The sequence below is a fragment of the Centruroides sculpturatus genome, unplaced genomic scaffold, assembly GCF_000671375.1.
Source record: "Centruroides sculpturatus isolate CEXI.00-Female unplaced genomic scaffold, Cexi_2.0 scaffold324, whole genome shotgun sequence".
NCBI lineage: Eukaryota > Metazoa > Arthropoda > Arachnida > Scorpiones > Buthidae > Centruroides > Centruroides sculpturatus.
Genome location: NW_019384466.1, coordinates 678,564 through 704,894, shown reverse-complemented (window position 1 = coordinate 704,894; position 26,331 = coordinate 678,564). Strand labels below are relative to the sequence as shown.

Below are 26,331 nucleotides of genomic sequence, written 5' to 3'. Positions count from 1 at the left end.
TGAGAGGACCCAAATGAATTTTCCTCTTCACCAGACATTGCGTTGGATAGTGCTTTAGGAATTGGTTTAGTAATTCCTTACTATGGGGTGCATGTATTGTATTATTATACTCTTACAAAAATCTATTTCAATTCGGCTCATTATAAATGCTGACAATAGTGATATCACTATTCGGTAGCCAAGAGAAATTAGTGTATTTACTTATTTTTATGGGAAATTTGGTTGGCTGCTCTGCCCATCAGGCCCGTCCAGAGGGGAGCTGTAAATTTTCCCCCAGACACAGAGAAAACTAGTATTTCCTACACCTATAATGTTATTTTTACTAACAAAAAATGTAAGCTTGACTGCGGTTTATTAATACAGAAATATTCTACATATTTCATTAAAAAAAATTTAACTGTAGATACTTTTACTTTTTAAATTCTTGATGCAAAAGTTATTTTTCTGGATAATTAATACACTAGAATTTATATTTAAAGCCTCATTTGATAAAACTTTTTCCAACAAATCATATGCGATATCTATTGATAATTAATTGCATATGAAAAGTAATCATAAATTATATTTAAAATTTATGATTAGTTAGCAGAATTGTTTTATTTTTAAATATTTTCTAAGTTTTATAATGAAAAATTATTTCTTAATTTATTTATTGCTTTGGAGTTCCTGGATTTAATCCAGGATCTTCAAAGTAACAGTACATGCAAATATAAGCAAATTTCTATATCGTGTCTTTAACTTTTAAAATTTTTAATCACTTATTTTTATACCTGTTTAAATTTTGAATGTTTTAAATATTTCAAAATATTCTGATTTGAAGGTACATTGTAAATTAACATTGTAAATGTACTGTATTTTTTGCTTTACATGATGCACTTATTTGTGGCTAAATTTATCTGAAAATTAGGATGCATCCTATAAGTTGAATGCATCTTTTAAATGTAAAGAATGTTTTTTCACAGGAAAAAATTAATGTAAAAGTGTGAAGATGCACTTTGTATTGGATACATTACACTTTTTGGCAAAAAAAAAATACAATAATTAAGAGTTTTATTTTTCTTTGAATCAAAATGCTGTAATTCAAATCATTTTATATAAAATTATTTATTAACAATTTCTGGTACAAAATTAATCCTGAAGAATGTTCACTCTATCATTACTAATATTAATGTTTGGAATACGTTTTAGTTTTTTATGAAATTTTAAAATTACTTTATCTTTTGGTAATTGATCAGCTTCTTCAACCATTGCAAAATATTGTTCCAATGCCTAAAATAAAAGAAAAATAACAGATATTAAAAGAGAGCATTTGAAAAATCATATTCACTATTAATATTAACAGCTGTAATTTTAAACATTCTTTAATGATAACATTAAATCTTAAGAACTGAATGATAAATATTCTCTAATATTTTCTTTACATTTAATTATTTTTGGGTCAAAGTCAAATCTACAATCTATAAATGGTGAGAAGCAGAACATGACAGAAATGAGCTAAAGTTTCCTTCCATATCCACTTTCAAAGTCTTTGAAAAGATATACAGGAATCTGGTAAAACTTGGAGAGAAATAGGAAATTATTAAGTATAAGTTTTCACTAGTCATCAATGGGTCAGCCGAACAAGCCAGTTTTATCAGCACCATACAATCTGGATGTTAAAGATAGCACAGAATATCAAGTGTTGTTTAACTATATCCATAGCTTGATCGCTCTCTCTAAAATCAACTCCAGAAAATAGGAAGATCATCCAACTACAAAACATAACCAAATTTTTGTTCTTCCATATAGAAGGAACAAACATCAACAACTTTGTGTTGATATGAAAATAATAAGGCTGAAAAAGAGCTATTTTTCTTAGTCAGATAAGAAACAGAGGTGAAGATGACCTTCTAAAGAGGTAAAGCAACCGTCTAGGGTTACATGTAATGGTCATCTTTCTCAAAACTGAAATGGTAGATGTATCGTCATTATCAATTATTATATAAGTAAGATTAATAGTAATAATTACAACATATAATCACACAGATAATAAAATTCAAACTATTTATAAAAGAAATTTACAATTAAATTTAATTATTCATAATAAAAATAAAATTTAAATAGATATTACATATAACTTATTTATTCCAAAATATAATTTAATATCAAAGTTTGCAAACAACTTGTTTACAGGATTTCTATATCAATATGTAAATAACTTTGTTGCACAAATTTCAGAAATGGTACTTATTGTTTTGCATCACATCAGAATCCACAGACAGTGGGTGATCAGTTACTGAAATAATCCGTTCCATGACCATGTTCACTATCCAAATTCTTTGTTAACCGACTATCGATTTACCATAGATTTTTGTGGGAATTTGTTTAATTCATTCTGGAGACCCCCAAAAAAATAAAAATAAAAAATTATATACGTTCTTACTATGTTTGTTTACATGTAATAACAAATTAAAAGAAACCTCTCCATTTTTTCATGGATGGCATATCCTTTTTCTCAGATGCGATTTTCATTACTCCTTTATCTGCTTGAGTTTTTTGATTATATCTTTTTAGTTAAGGTCATATCTACTATAATCTGTTGAAGTCATCTGCCTACAATATCAGACATCTTCTGCCTACTCTCTACCTTGGCTATTATCTCTTGCTTAGCTTCTACAGTGAACACAGTTCTTAACACTCCACTCTTTTTAGCTCCCATAATATTATCAGTTTTTTAAATAAAAAGTTCAGAAAAGCAATTAAAAAATTCAGAGAACAAAAATTAACTAGTGCAGGAAAGGTTATGCATACAACTGTGAAAGTCTTATTCCACAAACCATGCATAGATACCATTAAAATATAGTTTTACAAATCTTAAACACAGGTGTCGCATTTGTTTGTTCTGTCAGGTGTTCATTATTTGAACATAACTGTTCGTTGTCCGATTTGTTCACAGTCCAAACTGTTCGTTAACCGATCACCCACTGTATTGTACTTTAACGTTTATTTCCATACTTCATAATATTTAACAAAAAGAAAGGAAAATGTGTTGAAAATGGAGAATTTCAAAAAGTCTCATTAATCATTATTGTAGAATATCACATTTCTTTTTGTCTTTTTATTCTGTTTCACTTATACAATTCTTTTGTTCTTTCTCTTTTAATTCAATAACCACGTATTCTAATATTTCTGTTATCCTCATCTTTCACCCAGCTCTTCATCACTGCATCTATATTATCAAAAAACTGCTTTGAATAAAATGTATGAAATAAATTTTAGGCTTATCTTAAATACTAACTTCTCAAACTTTTGCATAGTATTTCCATAATATTTTGAAATCAGGATGTTTCTGTTTCAAAGAAATAGTTGAATAGAATAAAATGTTCTGGAGCATGAATGGGAATATTAGTTTTAATTAATGGCAGATGAGAAATTATTCTAGAATAAGAAATATCTTTCCAGCTTTAGTATTGAATACTTTCATATTGATGTCACCATTTTCAGTGTTCATGTGTAGCTGCAACCCCCTCTACCCACAATTTTAAATATGAACGTAAACCCTCTATCCAACAAAATTTTAATCATTAGATTATCACTTATAGTTTATGAGATATAAGCATGACAAATCTTGCCATTCAGTTTTTGTAGACCACTATACTAAATCAAATTTAAAGACGTATTCAGGTCAAAAAGGAGTGAGAGCAACAGATGGATTCCACAGTATTTGCAGATTCTCTGACTTTCAATGCCATTCCCTAACTTTTTCTGACTTTTCCTGCTAAAAATCTTATTCCCTGACTTTCCAGGTCTGTATAGACCATGAAAATATATAACTTTATATCATTTACATAAATATTTATGGATTCTCTATTAATTAATTTTTAGAATTTGATTCCAAGTAGTCCTTGATTAATGCAATAGATAATGCCTTAAAAGTAGCACATTAAACTATGGGTAGTAATCTCTTTATGCAGTAGTTGTTAGTAATCTTCTCTGGACCCAAATTAGACAGAAAAAAATGATACATAATACAAATATCATCTAAAATTAATAAAACAACTTTAAATGTAAAAAATAAAGTACTGTATATTTTTAATTTTTAAAATTTATTAAATAAACCGATCCCATTGCTTTTATTTATATTTTTATACAATAAAATACTTTTAAAATAACCTTTAAATGTTAATAGTAAAAGCATTTACAGTAGATCACATTTAAATAAAGCATCTTCTGCAGCTACATCCATTTCATTTGCAAAAGCAGTACTAGAATGCACATTGATTGTATTACTAGAAATCATTTTCTTATATCTTAAGATAAGAAAATATATTGGTTGTAGTTTTTGGAGCTTGCACATTGGCTTTTATCAGTTGTCCCTAATAAGAAAATATCTAACCAATCAGCATATGATAGTGCTATCCCAAGTTCATTACTCCCTCAATTTTGTCCTGTATATTTTTTATCTGTTAAAATGAAAGGGCAGTTGAAAGGATGAAGATTCTAATAAGCATAAAAATGGAAGCATCAATGATGAAAGTCATTAAAGGCATCTTAAAAATTTAGCTTTCAGGACTGGTTTGAAGTGACATAGATGAAGGCTAAAGTGTGTAGCTTATTTTAAAAGTAATGTGGTTTAAAATTTTCTGTTGAATAATAAAAAATGTACCAAAAGTTTGATTTTCCTCTTAATACCTAAGGGGTGGAAAGAATCAAAAATAAATAAAAAAGATTATTTATTTGTGACTCTACTATGTATAATTTGTAATAAATTTACCTTTTTTTGAAGTTTTTTCAAAGATATTCCTTTTTCAACATATTTATTCATGATTTCTAAAATAACTCTGCTCCATTTAAACTTCTTTTCTTCTTCAGCTATAAAACCAATTAATATTAAGATCTATGAAGTTGATAAGATAGGAAACTTATTCAATAAATTTATAGAATACATAATTATGTTTCTGTATTCAGTTCATTCCAAAATAAGTCCTAAAGCTACTTTTAAAATGTTAGCAAAGCTACACTTTGACATTAAGACAAATATATGATTAATAAAATTAAAACAATATATATTTCATTATTAAATAATTAAATGAATAAATATGATAAATTTAAATGGAATATTTGGATATATATTTTTATTTTGTAGTTGTAAATATGATCCATCACTTAATCTGATAAAAGACTAAGAATTTTTTTGTATGCTGCAAAAAGGCATGACAGAGATGATATGAAAATGAAGCACTTTTAAACTCCAATAACAATTCATTTATATAAAACAAATATTTTACTGAAGTTAAATAACAAAGTAAATATATATTCACAAGTACTCAAGTGTTTCTTAAAAGGAAAAAGTTTTACTTTTAAGTTTTCAGCAGATACAGATGCAATGAGAGTCTAAAATTCTAAAATTTCCTAATCTATTCCAATAAATGTTCATTTTTTCACTCATATAATAATCTAGCAACAAAATTTTAACAATGAAAATGTACTAACATTCAAAATATTTAAATTCATACCAAAAACTTTTTAAGTTTAATTGCCAAAATTAGATTTTATTTGATAAACTAATACAGTAGAGCGTCGATTATCCGAATCAATTGGGGACTGGGGTTGTTCGGATAACCGATTACGTACGAAAAAATAGTTTAACATATCCGATTTTGAAATTTTTCTCCGTTGCGTCTCTTCATGTTGAATTTTCGTCAATGTTAAGCCTAACAAAGACTATTGTATCGTTTANATTTACGTACGAAAAAATAGTTTAACATATCCGATTTTGAAATTTTTCTCCGTTGCGTGTCGCTTTGCATTGAATTTTCGTCGATGTTAAGCCTAACAAAGACTATTGTATCGTTTAAAATTATTTTTTTATTTTGTACAAACAAAATAAATATATTGAAAAATATAAAAACAATAAAAAAAAATTTATACTTCAGATGTTAATTTAGTATCAAAAACATAAAATATTTGAGTAGCCCAAGACATAGCCAAAGATTGAAGTGCCACAGCACTGGCGAAAATTTAAATTTGCCAACTGGAATTCTTTTGGATAATTGACGTTTCGGATGATTGACTTTTGGATAATCGACGCTCTACTGTAATGTGTATTTCAAAACAATAAAATTATAATTTATCCTTAAAATTATTCATTTCTTCTACAGCCATTTTGTCTATGCAAAAGTAATATTTCACTAAATCCTTTAACTAACAATTCACTGAGGAATTTTTTCATATCCAACTTTTCTAGTTTCAAACATTTTTTTCTTTTATGAACTCTCTTATCATCTCTTTCATCTCATTAAAGAGAGGAGTAGTGATGAAATTACTAAAGAACTTTGATAGAACAAAAAATATTATATCACTAACTTATAAATTTATCAAAACGTCTTTGGTAAAAGTTATTAGTAAGAAATAGTAAAATATTATCCTCTTCATGGAAGTAAATTTCAGGAAAAAATAATAAATAATTTAGAGGTAGACATTTATAATAAAAATTGTTAGTAGATATAAATTCTTTATTAGCTGAGGGATCAGTGTTTTTTTTTTTTTTTTTTTGTGGTTTTAGGCCTCTTACTGCTCAGAGAGCACAAAGAGGCCAAAATGCCAGGCTGCAATTTTTAATCATATTTTTAATTTATTTAATTTAAAATATATACTCTCCATCTCAAATTAAAAGTGGCTTTCCCCTGTACATCATATTTTTCCTTTAACAACAGAGTTGGGCCTGTTATCTATCTAACTCCTCTCAGGGGAAAATTTTTGAACTGAAATGACATGACTTCAGGTTTGCATTGGATGTTCATAAAGTTAATTGGAGCCTCCTGCCCCTAAGGTTTCTATATCTGGTCTTGTCTTACATCTATCTAACTCTGTTCTCAAGATTAAGGGATGACAGACAGATGGACAACAGTGGGAAGTTATAGGTCTACAATTTTTTCAACCTGCAGCCCAATAATGATATAAAGTTTTCATGATCACAAAGCTATATAATATAGCATATGTGGGCATATTGTAATCAATTACTGTGAATATATACATTGATTCAATACATTGAGCTGATAGATATATTGCACTCCAAACAAAGCTCATTTACAAAATCCTACCAGAAAAATCTTCATAGCAGAATCCTGTAGGACAAAATCCTATTGGATTAATTCCTATCAAGACAGAATCTTACCATTCTAGTTTCTTACCAAAAATTAATAAAATAAAATATACAGGAAAAACATGTTACTTTTAACATTTATTCAGGTGCAAACAAGTTCTCTCCAGCATTGTGAGTATATGCATATGGTGCATCAGTTCCACTGCAATGCTTACAGTAAAAAACATTAATTCTCAAATACTCAAAAGCAACCAAGAACATTATTAATTTCTACATCTACATAATTTAACTCCAAACATTCATTCATGATTAAATAACTATTATAATATAGTTATGTACTGTTATATTATTTTTATAGCTGAAAACAATATATTTTCTATTAATTAAACTACAAACAACTTGTGAAGCACTGCCGAAATTTACTTCTTACTTCATCCAGCAATTTCATATTGTTAATTATCAAATTGAGGACTGAACTTATATCAATTATTGAAACTATAGGAAAAAGTATTATATTTGGTATTCCTCAAGATGAGTCATAATGACAAAAGCACTAAGATGGCCAATGTTTCTGACTTTTTTTATTAAATTTTCTGTATTAAAACATCATCTTTTATTTTAATCTTAACTGCTGTCGTACAGTCTCACAGACATCCCAACATGGTTATTGTTGTAGGATTCACCACTGGTATAATGTTAAAGTTCGTTATTTCATGTAGTTTTAAGTTAGTGTTCTGTGCAGTTGAATAGTGTTCTTACTATTTCTAGACAAGAAGTTTTCCAGTCACAAATTTAAAATTTAAATTTGAGAGACCACACCATGATGTGAATGTAACAGATGTGTTTTTATATCTATAATAACTTTTTCCTGGAACTTCTAAATCAGTTTGATATGGGGATTCAGATTGTGAAGAATTTCTTTGAGTGATATGAAGCATCTTTTACTAATATAAATTATATAAAAACTAATTGTGAGAATGATGATAAAGTCTAGTCATCCACTCATAACATTGATAACTAAATAAGTGAACATAAATGTATTAGAGAATCAGTACTAGTTGATTTACAAAATACTAAGATGCTGCAAGAAGCCAAAATGTTTTGAGAACAAAAATTTGTATGAAATGTGCAAAATAATTTGATTATTATTGTACTTATGTTACATTATCAAAAATTATTACTTTACTAGCAGATAAGCCTAGCATTGCTTGGGCAAAAAAGTAACAACAGCAAAGATTAAGATTATTACATTATAGTCAATCTTACCTGTTTTCACAGAATGCAAGAATTAGGTCTCCCTGTTTCCAGACTAATTAGAAAATTTTTAGTTGGGTCTAAAAATATGTTCGATTTTCCACAAAAATGCAAAAAACCACATCTGCGCCTATAAATCTTACATGTTGCTTTCTCTTAACACTTCCATTGTTAAGGAATACACTTCTTTCATTTCCATATGGTACCCTACTAAAACGCAGTTAAAAATAAAAAATTGCATCTAAAATACTACAGTAGAAGCAGAGTTCTTTAGGATAAGCCTTAATCCTTTCCCTCTCTCCTGTGGGGGGAATTTCAAAATATCCCTTCTTAGTGTACGTTCTCATGACGTACTCAAACTGGTACCAAATTTCAACTTTCAACTCCTAACTGTTTGGGCTCTGCATTTATTATTATTATTATCATCAACCCATCACGATTATAAGATAAATGTTTGTTTATTTGAAATAGATTGTTATATTTTACTTTACTTTTTATTTGAAAGTATAATTTGGTTACTTTAGTTACAAGCATAAGGCATCATTAATAAATAAATGTTTCTGTAATGTATTTTTATTTTTCAAACTTATCATGTAATGTAAAATGACAGTGACACCTGAATTATAATTAAGCTATAATAGGATATTAGGACAAGGAAGAAGATAAATTGTACAACCAGTTCTCATTAAATAAAATTGGGTGAAAGGCATGAAACAACATTGAAAATTTCAATATTCTAAAATCCACAAGCAAATATGAGATAGCACATATGCTTAAATAAAAATATTTAAATAACTCTTCATTTAAAAATTTTGTACAGGGGATGTCTGCAATTGTCAAACTGTGTAAGAGCAAAACTATGTTGTAAGAATCAGCGTTATACAAGGGATAATTGTTTTTACTAATTATAACACAATTATTTATATATACTGTAAATACAATATATAATATGCATTTAAGAAATACTTACCGTTATTTACTGATGATTCAGTAACTTCACCCAAACAAATTCGTTTTGATTCTTCTGTGTTTTCTTCATCTTCTTTCCTTTTTCTCTTATTTGTTTTATTATTTTCATTATTAATGACATCAACTGAATCATTATTGTCATTTTGTCCTTTATTTTCTTTGTGTTTCTTTTTTCTTTTATCTACTTTACCATTCTCGGGATTTTTAGCATCAGTTGAGTTGTCAGTTTCATTTTTTTCATTTTCAACTTCTTCAGGTTTATTATCTTTTGAATTTTGTGATTTTTGCTAAATAAATAAATTATGAAAATAATTTATTTTAAGCATATTATATAATTTACAGATTTTTCAAACTTCAATACTAAAATAATGTAATAAAATATTTAAGAAATTTTTTTAGAATGTAACTTTAAAAATATTCTAAGTATTTCATTGATAGCTGGATGTTGAGGCAGTTAAGAAATCAGCATACCACTCAGGAGAACCCAGTATCAAATCCAGGTTGTTTAAAAAAATCCAATGAATTTTTCATAGTAGTCTCTCCTGAATACATTGAGCCCCATCCCTCACCACCTGGCAATTCCACCATGGTATATAGATGACTCATTATTGATAATATGAAAAAAATAGAAAGACGTCTCCATTTTACTAATTTGAAAAATTTAACAAAAAGATTGCTAGTCAGAGAAACACGTTTAAGAAAAAATAAGAATTTTCCTTCTAAGAAATGACAGTAAAAAAATTTTGCATGAAAATAACAATAGAGTCTATATAATTCCATCATTTAATTTTGACAGTCAAGAAAAATTTATTTATATTAAGAGTAATGACAGTGATTCTGTTCCAATTAAAAACGTCACTAACTGACTGTATAAACAGGAATCAGAGTTGCTGACTTTTAGGGGTTGATTTCTCCATCTCCCCAAAGGTTTATAGTAATTCTGAATATTTCATTCAAAAGATAATTGCTTTGAAATTTTACATACTACTTAAGTAGTGTGCAAAATTTCAGCCTTTTCTATAAAGGGGTTGCTGAAATACAAGCAATCAAATAGTGCAAAAATCATTAAGAAAAGCTGTATTTTCTTTTTCTTCATCCAGCACTGCAGATACTCCTAGAGAAAAATCTACTGGGTCTGAAAATCTCAAATTTTAAATGTAAGCTTCTTTTAAAATATAATTTAATACTTTTATATTTATTAGTTTTTATAATTTTAGTAATTTTCTTTTTATTTAAATTAATGAATCTGCAATTTTGCTATAGCTCCATGTTACAATGAGTAATATGTAAGTTTCAACAATCTAATTTCCATGGTAATAGAAAGATTTTTATCAGTTAAACTTTGTTATACCCTGTTTGCACCGAGTATTTCAATCTAGATTGCAATAAGATCGATGACTAGTGCTGTGGTGTGACCTCTCTCGACCATTTCAATCTTGACTGAAACAAGGTTCAATTGTGATTGACTCAAGAGAGTTTGTGAAACTAGATCCAGTCTTAAGAGAGTTCCCAATATCCCTCATGCACAAGAAGAAACAAGATGGCTGTGGAACATGTGTCAGGTTATTAACAGAGATATAAGAAGAGATATTTGGAGAGAGAATGATATCTGGCTTATATTAGATATATGGCTTATATTAGATATATGGCAAGAAAAAGTATTTATTTCTAAACCAAAATTTCAGTTTTGTTGTTGGTGTTTGTGACTTATCAAGTATTTATGTCAGTTTTATCATCATGTGCAATAACTGGGTTCTTCTCAATCAGATTGTCTGAGTGAACAGTTCAACATTCGACTTGCGACAATTGCAATCGAGATTGTGGATAAATCGAGATCAAAGTGAGTTGTGAATTGTGTGCAAGCACAGTATTAGTCAATTACAAATTGTAGAAGAATCTGAAGATAGATTACAGAAAATTTGAAAATATTTGGAATGTTAATTGAATGGCATTAAGTTCAGAACTCATCACATTTAAATTGCTACATACTTTATTGAAAATTACTGTGCTCTGCTTCAAAGTAATCTTGGAAAGTTATACACAGATGCCAGCATCTTGTCCATGCTTCAAAGCAGTTTTAGAACTACCATCATTTTACTATAATGTCATCAATATCATCCAAACATATTCATTTCTGTGTTTCTTTTATTTTTAGAAACACAATGGACATATAAACCCAAATCTGGTGAATAGGACAGGTAATCCCACAGATTCTTAAGAAATTGCATCAATATGGTATGTTATGCTTGCTTTCAGTTCAAGCAGAGTTCATATGCCTCCTCTATAGACATGATCTTTCAGATATCCCAGACAACCATACAGACTCTGCCTAAATTGAAAGAAAGCATAACATGCCATATTGCTGCAATTTCTCAAGAAACCTATTGGGCTACTGTTGAACATGCTGTAAGGCACTTTGAACATGTGAGTGACGAAAATGGATTGCACATTGAACAAATGACGTGAATAAAAATATTTTGCATGTTTCCATTTTGTGTTTCTTGTTCTTCATTCGCCATTTTTCACCTAGTGGTAGAAATTTGAACTAATTATTTTTTTGCATTTTCATTTCCCCCATGATCCGTATAACGTATGTACCAAGTTTCATCAAAATACGTCAAAGAGAATGGACTCTATACAGGTCTGAGTAGGGCAACTTTAATTATAACCACCCTGTACATAATTTCAATTTTGTATATACAGTGAAATGTCAATATAACAAAATTGAGGAGACCATTGAAATACAGTCAAAAATGCAAGGATAAAAGAAAAGAAAAAAAAAAATCACTTACATTTTGAAGTAAGAAAGTTTTCAAAAATACAATTTGTCTATTAGTATTTATATGGAATCAAATTTTACATTTTCAGAATGTAAGTTATATTAAATTAAAATAAAAATTAATCTGTAATAAGAAATTATCAAAAAAAATATCAAGAGCAAACAACTAAAATAACAATATAGTAGTACTGATCAGTTGGAATCCTGCCTTTTTAATTGTTATTCTACTTAAAGCCATTATTTTCTGTATAAGAAGTCTAATTTTGTGTTTGTTGTTTCTTTATTCAAAATTTTTTGATAAAATTCAGTACTGTGATACTGCATTCCATTAGACTGTCAGGCACATCTTTTGTTTAATTTCTTTTTGCACATTATCTAATATTTTATTAATCTCTTCCAAAGAAAACTGTGTTTTTTGTTTTTCTCCATTTTTGTCATAAACTTAAAAAGAAATAAACAGTAGAGTAATAACATCAAAATGAAACCATAACTAAGGATTAAAATTAATGTTTCCGGTTGAAGTAGACATTACGATTAATGTTGCCAGACTGTTTGACATAATATTCATCATATATTAATAATAAATAATTTATGCATTTATAGATTTCATTATAATGAAACTATTCTTTCATAATGGAGAGAATTTTTATTATGTTAAATAGAAATTTTCATTATAATGGTATTTGTTAATTTGAAACATTTTTGCATTTAGCTGAATAAGAAATTGGCAGGAGATTCAAGATATATTCACTATACCAAAAATTTCATTAATCTGGCATTTACTATACTAAAAATTTCATTAAACAGGTATTTGTTATACTGACATTTCACTGTATTTTATTCCCGGTAATTTTGAACATAATAAATATGATGACTTAGTTTCTTCTATTTTTTATGTTGTTAATATACTGTCTACTTTTTTAATTGAAGAAATTTGATGTTTACTCACTGCTCCAATTCAAATTAACATTTTTGCAATTAAGCACCACAATCCACACAAAGAATAATGGATGTGGCCACAAACAAGACTTCATATGACGATAAGATGGCTGCTGTGAGAAATCAACATGATGACAGATTCAACATGACAGTGACTGCCACAATGGACACAAGAGCCACAAATCTGCAAACTTATTGTCAGACCTTATAATTTATTGATGATTTGTGTTTTTAAAATATTAACGAGATACATCACACAATTGAATTTTACAGTCTACAGTTTTAGTAATTAAATCTAGAAAACAATTTCAATAAGTTTAGTATCATACATAAAAAATATTTATAAAATAGTAAAATTAAATTTTAAAAATTTATAAATTTGCAATTATATAATTGTATTATTTATAATTAAATACAGTCAAACCCTGTTTATCCAGATCCCATTCATCCAGATTGATAAAAAGGAACATATTCATATTTTTATGGATAAAAACACAAACTGTATGTATCAAGTAATTTTTATGTTGCTATTGTTTTGAAGTCAGTAAAGCATGTCCAATCATTAAAAAATATTTTCAGTACAGAATTTTAAACATTACTTTTAATACCCTATTAATTTCAGTGTATCTGGATTTTCATTCTTCAAGATTGGATCCAGTACAGTTTGAATTAGATAAACAAGATTTGACTGTACATAATTACAAATACATAATTTTTTTTGACTCAATTACATTTAAATAAATTGAAAAATTAATATTTCCTTTAATTTTTTTAATAAATATAATAATGTATTTTCCGATTAGAAAATACCAATTTCTGTTTATAAAGTCAGGAATATAAAAAAACTATTATTTAGTTGAATCTACAAAGAACTTTAAAAATATATTTAAAAAAATCAACTTTGCATTTAAAAAACAATTACCTTTTGTGCTTTATCAAAAATTTCCCAAGCTTTGTTAATATACTTAACATTACCACATCTTAAACAATTCTTTATAAAATTCTGAAAAATATATAATTTACAATGTTTCATCCACAAAAAAAGAAAAAAAAAATTACAGAATTAATAATTATACTTTAATTTTCAAATACTAAATATATTTTTATTACCTCAAATTTAAATTTCTTTCTAGGGACATTTGGATATGTAATTATTTGCTCTAATAAATGCTGAAGAAGTGGCTCTACTTTAGTTGTTGCTATTGTATTTTTTATATGCTGTAACATAAATAGTAATGATTATAATAATTATTAAAATGACATAAAAACAAAAAGTTGTGATGATACTGCATATTATAACAATGATCAGATGAATATAAATAAATAAGAATGAATAAGAAACTTTAAATATCAACAATTTCCATTAAAATTGCTTATAAAATTGCCATTCTACAAAACTACATATAACTACAAACAATAACACATATCTATACTAATATTATAAAGAGGTAATGTTTGTAAGTATGTATGTAAGTTTGTTTGCAGCAGGTAATCTCCGAAACTACTCATCCGATTTCAGAAATTCTTTCACCGATATTTAGAATGAAACCTCAGGGTGGACATAGGCTGTATATTATTCCGTTAAACATTCATATAAATTAAAATATATAATCTAGGTTAAGGCTTTTATGTCCAACAGATGGCACTATGAGTACGACACCCTAAGTTTGCTTTTCTGTGAGGCATTGCCTTCCTGTGAAAATGAACTAAAGCAGATCATCTTCTATCTATCTATATAAATAAAAATGTAATGTTCGTTTGTTCCTACCGATTCCTTTGAAATTTTGACACAACGCTGCATTTGAATACGCACGTGTTTTTATATAATATACATGTCGAAATTCCCCCCACTGAAGGGAGATGGTTAGGATTAAGGCTTACCGTAAAGAACTCTGCTTCTATTTATACTATTTTAGATGCGGTTTTTTGCGTTTTTGATTGCGTTTTAATAGAGTACGTCAACAGAATGTACACTAAGAAGGGATTTTTCGATATTCCCCCGCGGGGGAGAGAGACAGAATTAAGGCTTACCGTGAAGAACTTGGCTTCTATTATATTATTTTAGATGTGGGTTTTTGCGTTTTTGATTGCGTTTTAATAGGGTATGTCAAGAGAATATACACTAAGAAGAAATTTTTCGAAAAATTTTCCCCACGGGGGAAGTGTTATACATTTATAATACATACATTTTGAACCACAACAACGTGTGGCGAGGTCTGCTAGTACAAGTATATAGTGATTATAAATTTCTGCAAACATTATCATGATCATAGAGACGGGGAGTTGGAGATTTTTCTCTGATTGCAGAGAGAACTTATCAACCTGTAATGGTTACCAACTCTATAAATTAAATGTTATTTTTACTAACAGAAAATGAAATATTAAAGACTGATTTTTTTAATCAATAAACAAACACACTACATGTTTCATTTGTTCAAGAAAAATAGCAAAGGATGTTTGCTTTCCCCCTAAGTCCCTTTATAAGCTCTAGACAGCACTGGACACTACATAAGACAGTTCTTCAACATTGTCAAATTAATTTTACTGTATGAACTTTATTATACAGGATTGTCAATGTTACTTAATTAACATTAATGTAATATTAATAATAATATTAAATAGCTTTCTGAAATATAACATTTGTAAATAAACAAAATATTGCTATTTTAAGATTAACAAAATGTATACAGAAATTTCTCAAATTTGTTTTAGATTGTTTTGATAATATAGTATTTTATAATTGTATTTATGTTTATTATTTTCAGTACTTGGTTTGCTCTTAAGGAGAATTTTTCAGATTTATTTATTTATTCTTACTGGGATATAAAAAGGTTCTAGTATGTTGATTATTCTTTCCAGTGATTTTGTGAAGAAGTTGTTTTATTTATTTATTATTTTTACATTTGCAATTTTTTACAGCTAGTGCTCATAAATGAGTTTAAATGTGTTTTAGTCTTTTACTTGCACTGGCATATGAAAAGCATGCAGTGGTTGGTTTTAAAGCAATATCACTTTATAGGAGTGATTTGGAATGTAACCCACCATATTAGCAAGAAATGCAAGGATTTAAAATAGAATGTTTTTGATCATATTCAGCATTAAACATATTACAAAAGTGTAAAACACTTTTATAATTCAAAATTTTACAGATTAAAATAATTAAATTGTTATAAATTTAAACTTTTAAAACAGGTTCAAAAGGCAAATTGAGTTCATTAATATGATACTGGTATTAAATTACACAATTTTAAAATCTAATTTTTTAAATTAAAAAAAAAATTCAATTCATAAATTAGACATATTTAATGCTATATTATTATTTAATACAGTGCTCTCCCAAGGTCCTTTTGAATAATTTTACTAACCGCCAAGGCTCATGAATTTATCATGAATTTAGTATATTTATCATGTGAAAATAATTATGATTATAAATTGTATCTCATACAGTGTTGTTCCCATCTGTAAAAAAATAATGCAAAACAAAAATCAGAAATACTTTCCATCTCTGTAGCACAGAAAGGGCCCAGAATTGAATTAAAATATTTTAACTTCTGTTGTTTAAGCAGAAATAAATAGTTGATAGCCAAGAGAAAAAGAAAATGATTACTGATGTCTCTAGATTAATATGACAAACACAACAAAATTCAAAATCATAAATCACCATGCATAAGAAGTACAGTAGAACCTTGATTATCCGGACTAATTGGGGATGAAGGTAGTCCGGATAAGGAAAAATCCGGATAATCGAAACAAATACTTTTTAACACTTCCATTGTTAAGGAATACACTTCTTTCATTTCCATATGGTACCCTACTAAAACGCAGTTAAAAATAAAAAATTGCATCTAAAATACTACAGTAGAAGCAGAGTTCTTTAGGATAAGCCTTAATCCTTTCCCTCTCTCCTGTGGGGGGAATTTCAAAATATCCCTTCTTAGTGTACGTTCTCATGACGTACTCAAACTGGTACCAAATTTCAACTTTCAACTCCTAACTGTTTGGGCTCTGCATTTATTATTATTATTATCATCAACCCATCACGATTATAAGATAAATGTTTGTTTATTTGAAATAGATTGTTATATTTTACTTTACTTTTTATTTGAAAGTATAATTTGGTTACTTTAGTTACAAGCATAAGGCATCATTAATAAATAAATGTTTCTGTAATGTATTTTTATTTTTCAAACTTATCATGTAATGTAAAATGACAGTGACACCTGAATTATAATTAAGCTATAATAGGATATTAGGACAAGGAAGAAGATAAATTGTACAACCAGTTCTCATTAAATAAAATTGGGTGAAAGGCATGAAACAACATTGAAAATTTCAATATTCTAAAATCCACAAGCAAATATGAGATAGCACATATGCTTAAATAAAAATATTTAAATAACTCTTCATTTAAAAATTTTGTACAGGGGATGTCTGCAATTGTCAAACTGTGTAAGAGCAAAACTATGTTGTAAGAATCAGCGTTATACAAGGGATAATTGTTTTTACTAATTATAACACAATTATTTATATATACTGTAAATACAATATATAATATGCATTTAAGAAATACTTACCGTTATTTACTGATGATTCAGTAACTTCACCCAAACAAATTCGTTTTGATTCTTCTGTGTTTTCTTCATCTTCTTTCCTTTTTCTCTTATTTGTTTTATTATTTTCATTATTAATGACATCAACTGAATCATTATTGTCATTTTGTCCTTTATTTTCTTTGTGTTTCTTTTTTCTTTTATCTACTTTACCATTCTCGGGATTTTTAGCATCAGTTGAGTTGTCAGTTTCATTTTTTTCATTTTCAACTTCTTCAGGTTTATTATCTTTTGAATTTTGTGATTTTTGCTAAATAAATAAATTATGAAAATAATTTATTTTAAGCATATTATATAATTTACAGATTTTTCAAACTTCAATACTAAAATAATGTAATAAAATATTTAAGAAATTTTTTTAGAATGTAACTTTAAAAATATTCTAAGTATTTCATTGATAGCTGGATGTTGAGGCAGTTAAGAAATCAGCATACCACTCAGGAGAACCCAGTATCAAATCCAGGTTGTTTAAAAAAATCCAATGAATTTTTCATAGTAGTCTCTCCTGAATACATTGAGCCCCATCCCTCACCACCTGGCAATTCCACCATGGTATATAGATGACTCATTATTGATAATATGAAAAAAATAGAAAGACGTCTCCATTTTACTAATTTGAAAAATTTAACAAAAAGATTGCTAGTCAGAGAAACACGTTTAAGAAAAAATAAGAATTTTCCTTCTAAGAAATGACAGTAAAAAAATTTTGCATGAAAATAACAATAGAGTCTATATAATTCCATCATTTAATTTTGACAGTCAAGAAAAATTTATTTATATTAAGAGTAATGACAGTGATTCTGTTCCAATTAAAAACGTCACTAACTGACTGTATAAACAGGAATCAGAGTTGCTGACTTTTAGGGGTTGATTTCTCCATCTCCCCAAAGGTTTATAGTAATTCTGAATATTTCATTCAAAAGATAATTGCTTTGAAATTTTACATACTACTTAAGTAGTGTGCAAAATTTCAGCCTTTTCTATAAAGGGGTTGCTGAAATACAAGCAATCAAATAGTGCAAAAATCATTAAGAAAAGCTGTATTTTCTTTTTCTTCATCCAGCACTGCAGATACTCCTAGAGAAAAATCTACTGGGTCTGAAAATCTCAAATTTTAAATGTAAGCTTCTTTTAAAATATAATTTAATACTTTTATATTTATTAGTTTTTATAATTTTAGTAATTTTCTTTTTATTTAAATTAATGAATCTGCAATTTTGCTATAGCTCCATGTTACAATGAGTAATATGTAAGTTTCAACAATCTAATTTCCATGGTAATAGAAAGATTTTTATCAGTTAAACTTTGTTATACCCTGTTTGCACCGAGTATTTCAATCTAGATTGCAATAAGATCGATGACTAGTGCTGTGGTGTGACCTCTCTCGACCATTTCAATCTTGACTGAAACAAGGTTCAATTGTGATTGACTCAAGAGAGTTTGTGAAACTAGATCCAGTCTTAAGAGAGTTCCCAATATCCCTCATGCACAAGAAGAAACAAGATGGCTGTGGAACATGTGTCAGGTTATTAACAGAGATATAAGAAGAGATATTTGGAGAGAGAATGATATCTGGCTTATATTAGATATATGGCTTATATTAGATATATGGCAAGAAAAAGTATTTATTTCTAAACCAAAATTTCAGTTTTGTTGTTGGTGTTTGTGACTTATCAAGTATTTATGTCAGTTTTATCATCATGTGCAATAACTGGGTTCTTCTCAATCAGATTGTCTGAGTGAACAGTTCAACATTCGACTTGCGACAATTGCAATCGAGATTGTGGATAAATCGAGATCAAAGTGAGTTGTGAATTGTGTGCAAGCACAGTATTAGTCAATTACAAATTGTAGAAGAATCTGAAGATAGATTACAGAAAATTTGAAAATATTTGGAATGTTAATTGAATGGCATTAAGTTCAGAACTCATCACATTTAAATTGCTACATACTTTATTGAAAATTACTGTGCTCTGCTTCAAAGTAATCTTGGAAAGTTATACACAGATGCCAGCATCTTGTCCATGCTTCAAAGCAGTTTTAGAACTACCATCATTTTACTATAATGTCATCAATATCATCCAAACATATTCATTTCTGTGTTTCTTTTATTTTTAGAAACACAATGGACATATAAACCCAAATCTGGTGAATAGGACAGGTAATCCCACAGATTCTTAAGAAATTGCATCAATATGGTATGTTATGCTTGCTTTCAGTTCAAGCAGAGTTCATATGCCTCCTCTATAGACATGATCTTTCAGATATCCCAGACAACCATACAGACTCTGCCTAAATTGAAAGAAAGCATAACATGCCATATTGCTGCAATTTCTCAAGAAACCTATTGGGCTACTGTTGAACATGCTGTAAGGCACTTTGAACATGTGAGTGACGAAAATGGATTGCACATTGAACAAATGACGTGAATAAAAATATTTTGCATGTTTCCATTTTGTGTTTCTTGTTCTTCATTCGCCATTTTTCACCTAGTGGTAGAAATTTGAACTAATTATTTTTTTGCATTTTCATTTCCCCCATGATCCGTATAACGTATGTACCAAGTTTCATCAAAATACGTCAAAGAGAATGGACTCTATACAGGTCTGAGTAGGGCAACTTTAATTATAACCACCCTGTACATAATTTCAATTTTGTATATACAGTGAAATGTCAATATAACAAAATTGAGGAGACCATTGAAATACAGTCAAAAATGCAAGGATAAAAGAAAAGAAAAAAAAAAATCACTTACATTTTGAAGTAAGAAAGTTTTCAAAAATACAATTTGTCTATTAGTATTTATATGGAATCAAATTTTACATTTTCAGAATGTAAGTTATATTAAATTAAAATAAAAATTAATCTGTAATAAGAAATTATCAAAAAAAATATCAAGAGCAAACAACTAAAATAACAATATAGTAGTACTGATCAGTTGGAATCCTGCCTTTTTAATTGTTATTCTACTTAAAGCCATTATTTTCTGTATAAGAAGTCTAATTTTGTGTTTGTTGTTTCTTTATTCAAAATTTTTTGATAAAATTCAGTACTGTGATACTGCATTCCATTAGACTGTCAGGCACATCTTTTGTTTAATTTCTTTTTGCACATTATCTAATATTTTATTAATCTCTTCCAAAGAAAACTGTGTTTTTTGTTTTTCTCCATTTTTGTCATAAACTTAAAAAGAAATAAACAGTAGAGTAATAACATCAAAATGAAACCATAACTAAGGATTAAAATTAATGTTTCCGGTTGAAGTAGACATTACGATTAATGTTGCCAGACTGTTTGACATAATATTCATCATATATTAATAATAAATAATTTATGCATTTATAGATTTCATTATAATGAAACTATTCTTTCATAATGGAGAGAATTTTTATTATGTTAAATAGAAATTTTCATTATAATGGTATTTGTTAATTTGAAACATTTTTGCATTTAGCTGAATAAGAAATTGGCAGGAGATTCAAGATATATTCACTATACCAAAAATTTCATTAATCTGGCATTTACTATACTAAAAATTTCATTAAACAGGTATTTGTTATACTGACATTTCACTGTATTTTATTCCCGGTAATTTTGAACATAATAAATATGATGACTTAGTTTCTTCTATTTTTTATGTTGTTAATATACTGTCTACTTTTTTAATTGAAGAAATTTGATGTTTACTCACTGCTCCAATTCAAATTAACATTTTTGCAATTAAGCACCACAATCCACACAAAGAATAATGGATGTGGCCACAAACAAGACTTCATATGACGATAAGATGGCTGCTGTGAGAAATCAACATGATGACAGATTCAACATGACAGTGACTGCCACAATGGACACAAGAGCCACAAATCTGCAAACTTATTGTCAGACCTTATAATTTATTGATGATTTGTGTTTTTAAAATATTAACGAGATACATCACACAATTGAATTTTACAGTCTACAGTTTTAGTAATTAAATCTAGAAAACAATTTCAATAAGTTTAGTATCATACATAAAAAATATTTATAAAATAGTAAAATTAAATTTTAAAAATTTATAAATTTGCAATTATATAATTGTATTATTTATAATTAAATACAGTCAAACCCTGTTTATCCAGATCCCATTCATCCAGATTGATAAAAAGGAACATATTCATATTTTTATGGATAAAAACACAAACTGTATGTATCAAGTAATTTTTATGTTGCTATTGTTTTGAAGTCAGTAAAGCATGTCCAATCATTAAAAAATATTTTCAGTACAGAATTTTAAACATTACTTTTAATACCCTATTAATTTCAGTGTATCTGGATTTTCATTCTTCAAGATTGGATCCAGTACAGTTTGAATTAGATAAACAAGATTTGACTGTACATAATTACAAATACATAATTTTTTTTGACTCAATTACATTTAAATAAATTGAAAAATTAATATTTCCTTTAATTTTTTTAATAAATATAATAATGTATTTTCCGATTAGAAAATACCAATTTCTGTTTATAAAGTCAGGAATATAAAAAAACTATTATTTAGTTGAATCTACAAAGAACTTTAAAAATATATTTAAAAAAATCAACTTTGCATTTAAAAAACAATTACCTTTTGTGCTTTATCAAAAATTTCCCAAGCTTTGTTAATATACTTAACATTACCACATCTTAAACAATTCTTTATAAAATTCTGAAAAATATATAATTTACAATGTTTCATCCACAAAAAAAGAAAAAAAAAATTACAGAATTAATAATTATACTTTAATTTTCAAATACTAAATATATTTTTATTACCTCAAATTTAAATTTCTTTCTAGGGACATTTGGATATGTAATTATTTGCTCTAATAAATGCTGAAGAAGTGGCTCTACTTTAGTTGTTGCTATTGTATTTTTTATATGCTGTAACATAAATAGTAATGATTATAATAATTATTAAAATGACATAAAAACAAAAAGTTGTGATGATACTGCATATTATAACAATGATCAGATGAATATAAATAAATAAGAATGAATAAGAAACTTTAAATATCAACAATTTCCATTAAAATTGCTTATAAAATTGCCATTCTACAAAACTACATATAACTACAAACAATAACACATATCTATACTAATATTATAAAGAGGTAATGTTTGTAAGTATGTATGTAAGTTTGTTTGCAGCAGGTAATCTCCGAAACTACTCATCCGATTTCAGAAATTCTTTCACCGATATTTAGAATGAAACCTCAGGGTGGACATAGGCTGTATATTATTCCGTTAAACATTCATATAAATTAAAATATATAATCTAGGTTAAGGCTTTTATGTCCAACAGATGGCACTATGAGTACGACACCCTAAGTTTGCTTTTCTGTGAAAATGAACTAAAGCAGATCATCTNAAAGAATAATGGATGTGGCCACAAACAAGACTTCATATGACGATAAGATGGCTGCTGTGAGAAATCAACATGATGACAGATTCAACATGACAGTGACTGCCACAATGGACACAAGAGCCACAAATCTGCAAACTTATTGTCAGACCTTATAATTTATTGATGATTTGTGTTTTTAAAATATTAATGTCGTCCTGGTCATTGTATTTATTAATAAAATTATAGTGGTTAGCAGTCCTCTACTAAAATATGAAAATAAAATAACTTACTAAAAATCTTTTCCACAATCCATGCAAGAGAGAACTTCACAATTACGGCATTGTGAAGTATAATGCTTTTCTACTTGATTTTTCTTTATTGCTTGTCCACAGGCATTACAAGTGAAAAATACCATATTTAGCTGGCTGAAAAATTATTTTAATATTTAAAAATTGATAATAAATGTTAGCATACATTTAAAAATGTTTCCAGATTATATATTACTATTATCAATAGACAATTCATTTTGAAGAGCAAAAAATAGTTATAATTAAATCATCATTAGGAGTTATATATAATGTTAGCTATACATAAAAGCTTAATAACACATGAAATAGATATTTCTCAAAATATGCAAAAGAGAATTTATAACTGAAAAAGTTTCCGTTAAGAAAAATAGTATCATGCGGACGCAAAGAAAGTTCAATTTCAAGAGCATGATCATTTTTTCTCACTTGCCATAATTATATTGTTATTTAAAAATCAACATTTATCATGATAATATTCCTCATTGGTTAACCTAAAACATATAACATGGATGTAATAATGCTCCTAAAATCAGGTTGCTAATTTGAAAATTTATTATAAAATGACCAACTTAAATTTCATTTTTGTAATGATTAATTTTTAATATGAGAATGAAAACCAAAACAAATAATATCAATATTTCTATATTGTGATTTAAGTGATCCAATTATGGGAGGCAAAGCCCAACTGAACTTCTCTGTGGTATCCTCTGGGAAATGCTAAGTAATTTCCTAGTAAGTTAATGTAAATGTGATCTCTGGCACTGATCAAGTTGTGGGTTGAGCTATAGGCTAACAACCTATTCTCAGAAATGCTGATTACTACAAAACCTTGACAACATACTGGAAACATTTCTATGGATCATCACCCTGAAAATGGATTAAAGACATGAGATTTGGAACCTGGAATGTTAGAAATCTGAACAAGAGGTAAGACAGACAGGCAATGATTATGTAAAGATGAAACAATTTTATGCTATTCTGTGGTGACACAGATAAGCACAAAATTGGCACTGGATTTATTGTAAACAATAAATTTACAACAATTGGATGGATCTGTTGGCCAGACAGTTCACCAGATTTAAATCCCATTAAGAATTTATAGACTATCTTAAGAGGAGGTGAAGTCCATATATCAATAGCACAGAAATGTCAAGGAATTATGTTAGAAATTGCAAACAGAATGGCTTAAAACTGATGTACTGCATATTATTTACTTCAGCTTGTAGAGTTCATACTGTGACAAATTTTGACTGTTATAGGGAAAAATATAAGTAAATGTTAAAAGATACATATTATATGTGACAAATTTTTTGTCCAGTGTCTTACAGATATATTTAATATGATAAGTATAATTTAATATAACTAACAATTTTTAACATCTATCTGAAGTGAAGACAGCAATCTAATATGTTCTTTGGTTTAATATTATGTTTAGTTAGCAATGAGTTATTTCTGTTGATGGCACTATCCATGCACAAAACTATGATTCATCTTTGGAAATCTTGCAATTCTATCTGTGATATTGCATTTAATCCAGGAATCATACATTCCGCAGCATTACACAACCACATTTGATACCTTTTAAACAATGTTGGTGGTATTGAGATTATCATCTTTCCAGTTTTAATTTACATCAACTTTTGCAATGCTAGCATGCGAAAACATAGCACAAGCAGAAACCGGAGAAACAGATTACAGAAGTTAACTTATTTTCTCTGTATGAAAAAGAGAATATCACTGATTATGTTTCAGAAATTCATTTAATTAATAAAATTAAATTAATATTTTCCATTAAAAATAGTAAGAAATTAATATATTTGTGTATAAACTTATATAATATATAATTTCTTATTACTTTTATATTAAATCTAAAAATTTCAAAGAAATAAATTAGATCATAGAAATTACATTAATAATTATCTTTTAAAATCTACCACTTTATTATATTACATATGGAATTTTAACTTTATATTATAATTTAATACAATTTTATCTGCATTACAAATGTTTTATGTTTAAATTTTCATGGGGCTTTTATGTCCTAAATTATAACTTTTCATAATTACAGTCGACCCCCGTAAAAGATCATTGATTATTCCGTTTTATATGAATTCCANTATGTAAAAATCTACGTAAATTTATATAACATCACTAAACGTCTTCTAACTACTAACACTGTCTTGAGTAATAAATGTCTATATAAAAGATATGTTAACGACATCTTTATACTTTGGAAAACCAAACTGAATCTCAACAAGTTTTTGATGTGCATGAACAACAACGCGTATGGTCTCACCCTCAGCTTAGATCAGTTTAGTAACTCTTCGCCCATTTCCTAGATGTTGACATACGTCTCATTGGTGGCAAAATAGAAACGAGCATTTATTGCAAATCGGACCAAATTCCACTATTCATCCCAGCCAACTCATCGGACCCCTTTTCTTACAAAATCACGGCCTTCTGTGCCCTGACCAGGCAGGCCTTCACACATCAGACAAACAGGCGCGACACCCTGATTGAACTACAACACGTAGAAAGGATTGCGGTTGAGCATGGCTACAGTAGAGGCATAGTATGCAGTTTGGCCTGTGCCTACACCAATCATCTTCCCACACACGGCGTTACTAGTCCCCTGTTTGTGGCAGGTGGCAGGCACACAGTCGTCCGGTTCAATCAGCATTTGGACCCCCTATACAGGGAGACTGCTAATCATAATCGCACCAAGATCGCATACAAGAGAACCGGCACTATTTACGAGCTGCTGCACAATGCTAAAGACAGAATAGATCTTAACAGAGCCCCAGGGGTTTACTCCATCTCCATCAGGAACAATAGGTTCCAAAGAGATTTGGTTTACATTGGTTCAACCATGCGTTCAACACAAAAACGGTTACAGGAGCACCAATCTGATCTTAAAAACAACAGACACACCATAGCCTTGACAGCATACATTACCGACCCGAAATTCGGGAGGACTTCCGGAACACCAAATTAATTAGACAGGCGTTTCAAATTGATCACATTCT

The 26,331-nt window shown here is 28.2% G+C and overlaps 1 protein-coding gene across 1 annotated transcript; it reads right to left on the bottom strand.

The window, feature by feature from the left end:
- Positions 1-1,121: 1,121 nt before the first annotated feature.
- LOC111621061 (cell growth-regulating nucleolar protein-like) lies at positions 1,122-22,543 on the bottom strand. The gene is made up of 8 exons (XM_023363114.1): positions 22,427-22,543; positions 22,239-22,319; positions 17,610-17,885; positions 14,136-14,243; positions 13,948-14,028; positions 9,309-9,594; positions 4,754-4,851; positions 1,122-1,269 (listed from the first exon to the last, which is right to left on the bottom strand). Exons 1-8 carry the CDS (start codon positions 22,541-22,543, stop codon positions 1,129-1,131), a joined length of 1,188 nt encoding a protein of 395 aa, XP_023218882.1. The 3' UTR covers positions 1,122-1,128.
- Positions 22,544-26,331: the final 3,788 nt, after the last annotated feature.

Bases quoted from the DNA above. Each gene is read 5' to 3' on its own strand.
- LOC111621061 (XM_023363114.1), bottom strand. From the start codon at position 22,543: ATGTTACAGCATATAAAAAATACAATAGCAACAACTAAAGTAGAGCCA. The intron at 17,886-22,238 runs GTAATTGTTTTT...TTATTTATTTAG, and splicing joins TTTTTGATAAAGCACAAAAG to CAAAAATCACAAAATTCAAA. The intron at 14,244-17,609 runs GTAAATAACGGT...TTTATGTTACAG, and splicing joins GTGAAGTTACTGAATCATCA to CATATAAAAAATACAATAGC.